Here is a 6,755-nt window from a genome sequence, read left to right on the forward strand (position 1 = left end):
CCCACAAGGCAGGGAACCCAGACTGCTCTTCGAGCTGATGAGGGAGGGGGACTTGACTGGGGGAGGGGGAGGGATATGCTTAATAAATAAATAAATTTATAAAAATAAATAAATAAATAAATAAAAGAAATATAAATAAATGGTAGCTTAAAGAGACTTCAGGTTCTGTGACCATCTAGACATCCTTGAAACCAGTGACCACATAGATACTTGATAATAACTGTACTGTTTATGTCCACAGCTATAAACCCTCTCTGTTTTTTTATGCTGAAAAGACATGTTTTCTGTAAAAATTTAAACTCTCCTGGGGGGAAATGACTGTTAGCTGTCTTCAAAGCTCAAAAGACCTAAAGAATTAGAAGTATAAGTGTTCTTTTGTCTCCTTCTGCCTGCTTTTTTATCACTTTGGTGTGGGATTCCCCTCTGTATGCTATAAATATGCTTTATGACCACTGGTTAATAAAAAAACTGCTTTGGCTTATGGCAAGGCAGAATATAGGCAGGCAAGAAAACTAAACTGAATGCATGGAGAAAGAAGGTGGAGTCAGGCAGACGCTATATAGTTGCTAAAAGAGAGAGATGCCAGAACATTACTGGTAGGTCACAGCCTCATGGCCATACACAGAATAATAGAAATGGGCTAATTTAAGATGTAAGAGCTAGCTTGAAATACGCCTAAGCCATTGGCCAAACAGTACTGTAATTAATATAGTTTCTGTATGATTATTTGGGTCTGGGCTGCTGGAAAGCAAAAATAAATAAATAAATAAATAAATAAATAAATAAATAAATAAATAAATACCAGACTCCATTTACATTACAATACAGCAAGGCCTTGTTTGAAAGGTTTGTGCTGGGTTTTTACTCAACCACATAGACAGGAAAGGGACTCTTTCCTATACCCAATTTAAGCACCCTATGACTTCATGGCTCAACAAGTTCCCATTGTTAATTCTTAGTCTTTCTCTATCTCTGTGTCTTTCTCCATTGCATATACACACACGCACACACACACACACAGACACACACACACACATTTACAGATACACACACAGATACACACACAAACACACACACACATTTTTTTTTTTGTAAGTGATATCACCAAAGGGGAAAGATCTTTATTAAGAAAATAAATTACAACATAAACAGGCATTTCAGAAAAGCATCCAACATATACAAGATTTGCTAGTCATCCAAAGTTTTTGTGGCTACGTTAACAGCTGGAGGGTATGAGCATGACTTTGTTGTAATGAATAAATAGAAATTTGAAAGTGGAAGATAGGTGAGTTGCTCTTTATTACTATGAAAATATTCCTGTCCATTTCCCAAGGGTTTTGAAGTCTCTAGAAGCTTTGTTAAAAATGCAGCACCACAAAGGAGTGGGGAGATGGCTTTGGCACACTGCCAATCCCAATGCAAATTTGTGCCTTCTGAGGAACTACCTGGGAAGATTGCTGTTTCTCTCTAGCTTTAGAGCGGGATAATTGGCAAGCATCCCATAGTTTTATGGTGTACAATATGATGACTTAATTGAAAGAGAGAGGGGAGGAAGAAGGAGAAAATGAATATTACCTATCACAATAAAGCTAATTAAGACATCCTTCAGTTACCTTACATAGTTAATACTTCCACCCATGGATGGTGAGGATACTGAAGGTCTACTCTGAGCCAATTTCAGTCACGCAATAAATATTATCAATGATAGAAAGCATGCTGTTCATTATACCTTTAAGGACATGTACATCTAATACATAGAAGCTTGAACCTTTTGCTATATAATATCTCATTCTTGTCCAGTCCCATCCTTCCTGGTCCCTGGAGCTCCCATTCTGTTTGCTGTTTCTGTGTTAGAATTGTTTAACATAGTGGACAATGAGGGCTGCTGAGAAGCCAAGGACAATGGCACTGGGTTTTGATCCTACTGCATGTACTGGCTTTGTGGGAGCCTAGCCTGTTTGGATGCTCACCTTCCTAGACCTGGATGGAGGCGGGAGGACCTTGGGCTTCCCACAGGGCAGGGAACCCTGACTGCTCTTTGGACTGGAGAGGGAGGGGGTGAGGAGGGGGGGAAGGGGAAAGAAATAGGAGGCGGGGAGGAGGCGGAAATTTTTAATAAAAAATAAATTAAAAAAATAAATAAAATAATTAAAAAAAAAAACCAAAAAACCAAAATCACCATGAAGCTGGGTATGGAGTGCAAGCTTTCATCGCAGCACTTGGGAGGCACAGGCAGGGGCATTACTGTGAGTTTTAGGCCAGCCTTATCTGCAAAGTGAGACCTTGTTTCAAAAGAAAGAAAGGAAAAAAAAAAAAGACTATTTCATGAACAGAAAAACTGACCCTGAAGCTCCTATGGACTCTCAAGAGACACTAAATAGTGAGAAAAGAAAGAAGCGAAAAGCAAAAACAGAATCAAGTCAAAACAAGAGGCCTCATAGTCTCTGATTTCAAATTATATTGCAAAGTAAATTATAGTATGGAAGCCGAATGGGCACTAGCATAAACATGAACCCATGGCCCAATGTGTCTCTCTGTTAAACCAAATTGACAGCTCCTATATTTATGGTCAACTGCATTTGACAAGGGCGGTAAGAATACACATGGAAATTGAGCGAAGTGGTACAAGCCTATAGACCTCGCACTACAGAGGCTAAGGCAGAATGATTACAAGTTCAAGGACAGCCTACTTTCCACTGTAAGTGCAAGGAGAGCCTGGGCTAACGTGTGTGTGTGTGTGTGTGTGTGTGTGTGTGTGTGTGTGTGTGTGATTTTATCCCTTTATAGCATTACAACAGACAGGATTCTTATTTATGTCATCTGTGGCTGGGTGGGTATGTGTGTATGTGTGCATGTGCGTGTGTGTGAATGTGTGCATGCGTGTGTGATTTTGCTATAAGAAATAGAAGAAAACTGCCATTTTGATATGTATGAACCCAGAAGATATCATGCTAAGTGAAGTAAATCAGACACAAAATGATAAAAAAACCCTGTATGAATAAAAAAAAAATTAAAAACAATTCTAACACTATTCTCACTGCACTATCCAGGCATATATGCCACTGCTCTTCTTATCATCACTCTCTTTGGAATCTGATAATACAACTGAGGACAAACTAGATCCATTATAGAATTAACTCACCTTACATACATGCATTCCGAGTTCCCTAAGGACCATGGGAATTCCAACGTGAAGCCTTAACCCCTGCTTGCCTACAAAGACATCCTCTTGGCTTCACAACAAGGAACAATGCACTACAGTTGAAAACTGGCAACATTCTAATTTTTAAGGACAGTTTCTGATTTCTCGCACACTACAGAGAAATTCACTTTCATTCTGTTCTTACAAAGGAGCGATAGGGAGTGTCTCGTGTCAGTTACTTGTCTGTGTAAAAGCCATCTGGCCTTGAAAAGGCACTGCCTGCACTGGGCCTGAAGATACTGCAACATTGATTTGTAGACTCACTATCACCTATGATGTCTGATGAAGTGACCTATGCAACACTTATGCTTCAGGACTCTGCGAGAGTGGGCAGTCATCAGGATGGGAATAACCTAAGAAGAGACGATAAGAGCTCAGAGAAAGCATGTTATAACCTTGGAAATGGCAGCTGTTAAGTGTTTCGAGATGTGGGTTTTGACACTAAAATGGAGGGGAGAGCAAGCAATATAATCCCCCAAATAGAGGCAAAAATTCTTGGATAGGTTAGCAGAACAAGTGTCCTTAAGAGAATATGAAGGGCTTTCAAGACCAATGTGAGCCATATGGAATTACTGTCACGGAGATCTTCACTGTAGAAAAAAAAAATAGCGGTTATGTCAGAGATTGAGTCTCGCAGTGAGAGATTTCTATTTATAACCATCCTTGACTCTGATGCCTTGTTAGCAATGACAGAGAGATGTTCTTATATAAACCAAAAAGGATTCTAAAGTAAGTAGAGAAAGCTTTGCTAGTGTGTGCAATAATTTAAGGAAGGAGTCAAGTATAGATAAATCACAAGTGAACAAGACCGACCTTTTTCTTTTATGCTGCTTTTAATTTAATGTCATCAGAACCTTAAGTACAACTCAGAGCATTTATCAATAATAAATTCGATCTATACATATCATTATTGAAGTGTAGTTGCAAAATAAAGTAAATAAATTGCAATTTCTGCAGTTATGTAGATGGAAACGCTGAATTTCAAAGAAACTAGGTAGTTTGTCTGAGTTTATACAATTGTGTGGTGGAGAGAGTCTTCCATGTCAGCTCATTCCCTTATGCCCAAGTCTCTGGAGTCAGAGACATCATTAAATTTATAAAACTATTGTCACTTCCAAAGGTTGCGGTACAGTCCTAGTTGTTATCCTGATTCATATGAATTGCTTTTTTCTGCTTCTTGTATTTCTTTTTACAGTGTGTGTGTGTGTGTGTGTGTGTGTGTGTGTGTGTGTGTGTGTGTGTTAGGGAGAAGATATACAGTACCTAGCATAGAGTTTGTGGTGTTTTCCAAAGGAGAGATGATTATGCATATTAATCTTGTTCTGTCTTGTAATTCTCATTCTAACCTTTGGGGAAAGAGGTCAGGTGACTATCCTATATGTGCTAGCATACTCACCTAGCAAAAATATTGTGTGAATCAAGAAGAGGAAGGTGACAGATATTTTCGTGACAAACATGGTCCAAGAGTTGCCTGCTGGTTTTAATATCGAGAAACTTCCTGGGCGGGAAAAGCAACCCCAAATGTAACAGCATGCTATGGTTCTACTTACTCATCCCCCATCCCCCACTGGCTTCTAGGACACCCAGCTCAATTCTCCATTTGGCGAGGAGCTGCCTTGAGCCTGATGATCCTCTGCCTGTTGCTGGTGATGGGACTGGTGATCTTGGGGATTATGTGTAAGTAAATTTGTATTAAACAAAAAGAAAAACAGTTAGAAAAACCTGGCACAGTATGCAAATTCATGAAGGACATGGCTACTAGTATGCTAGATTGATTAAAAAAGATTAATCATCGCAGACACTAATATCTCCCTAGCTCTTTTCACTTATTCACTATATGAACGATTTCACTGATAGTTATGACTTGGTCATATAAACACAGACTCTTCCAGACACTTCTGCTACTCCAGATCCATTTCATTCTCCATCATACCTTCAGAAACATTGGCAAGGGTCCTATTTCTTTGCTCTGGGAATTCTACACTCCCCCCCCCCAGTTATTTTTGTCTTTTGATGAACTAGATCATACTGTGTGCAGACTCATCTTTTCTTAGTTATTGGCTAAAACTGATAAGCTCCTTTCATAACCGACATACCCATTTGATATTCTCCATTAAAAATAGAAAAGCAGCCTGGAGATGTACTTGCAGAAGGACATACACTTTGTTTATCTTGACATTTAGCAGATGGCTAGCTAAGTCTGCCCACCCATCACCTTTATGGGATAAGAAAGAATTAAAGTGGCAGCAACAATCTGACCTGACTGAATGAGGGAAAACATACAGAGAAGGAAGATAAGGGGTGGGGATTACATCTTACCTAGCAGGCAGAATTGAACCGTGCATGTATCTTCCAGTGGAAACCACTCCCTAGCAGACCCCAAGAGAAGAGTCTCTTGACTCACGTGCAGTTGCAGGTGGACTGAGTAGGGCACTGTGCCTTATGGTAAATGGAAAGCCATCCTGAGAAGATGCAGGTTATAAAATGCTGAGTGTGTGGAATAAAGAGCACTGATGTGGTCAGCACCCACTCTAAGGTAGTCAAAACTGTATTGCAAGATGCTGTATGAGTTACTGTCTCTTGTTGATGTGACAGTAAAAGCAGCTTAAAGAAGGAAGGGCTTATTTTGGTTTGTGGTTTAATTACGATGGAATACAATCCCTCAGGGTGGAAAGTCATACAGTAATGGATCACATTACATCAAAAGTCAGAGAGCAGAGGGAAATGAATGCCATGTTCAGCTTGCTTCCTCCTTTATATGCAGTCTAGGTCCTCAGTCCAGGGGATGGTGCTGCCCACACTCGGGGGAGTGCGGGGAGTTCATGTTTTAGTGAAACCTCTTTGGAAATGCCTGTACAGACATCTCCCAAAATTTCTCTCCTAGGTAATTTTATACTCGGTCACATTGAGTTTTAAAGATTAATAGTCACAGACACTAATGTCTCACATGCTGTATCCATTTATTTCCTTATATGAAAGATTTCAGTGATGGTTATGATTTGGACATGTAAATACAGCCTAATTATTTATCTTGTTCTTTGGAAAAGAAATCGGGTGCTCCTGTTGAGGTAACAGATGCTCAGTAAATGCTGTTAGGAGAATATGCCGTTTATCTTTAAAAGATGCACACCCAAAAACAAACTCAAGTGAAATAATGTTGACTCATCATGAAATGAAGTCTAATTTATTTTTGCAAACTGCTATGTTTTTGCTGAAGTGGTTGTTACAGTGTGCTGCTGACTCTGAAAGAGCTTAATAAAAATAAAGATGTTTTTAAATAAATACATGGATCCAGAACTAGAAATAGTTAGAATGGTTCAAAACCAATCTGGAATTACTAGCAAAACCCTGCCAAGGATGAAAGAAAGGGAAGATGGGGCATGAGGAAGGGTGGTAGAGGTTGAGGAGGAGGATCTAGTGCCCTCTACAAGGAAGGGAGATGAGAGAGGGAGAGAAAAGACAAAAGGAAGAGAGGGGAAAAGGCAAGAGGAGGGAAAAGAGAGGGAGAGAAAGAGAGAGAGAGAGAGAGAGAGAGAGAGAGAGAGAGAGAGAG

At 39.7% G+C, this 6,755-nt stretch overlaps 1 protein-coding gene across 1 annotated transcript in view; it reads left to right on the top strand.

Annotated features, from left to right (window-relative positions):
* Positions 1-3,477: 3,477 nt before the first annotated feature.
* Positions 3,478-6,755, top strand: part of Clec12b (C-type lectin domain family 12 member B) — a 4,924-nt gene continuing 1,646 nt past the window's right edge. Inside the window, exons 1-2 of the mRNA XM_013354497.1 lie at positions 3,478-3,566; positions 4,779-4,879. Coding sequence (XP_013209951.1) covers positions 3,478-3,566; positions 4,779-4,879 — 190 coding nt within the window. The remainder of the gene's footprint in view (positions 3,567-4,778; positions 4,880-6,755) is intronic.

This window comes from Microtus ochrogaster, unplaced genomic scaffold (assembly GCF_000317375.1).
Source record: "Microtus ochrogaster isolate Prairie Vole_2 unplaced genomic scaffold, MicOch1.0 UNK46, whole genome shotgun sequence".
Lineage (NCBI taxonomy): Eukaryota > Metazoa > Chordata > Mammalia > Rodentia > Cricetidae > Microtus > Microtus ochrogaster.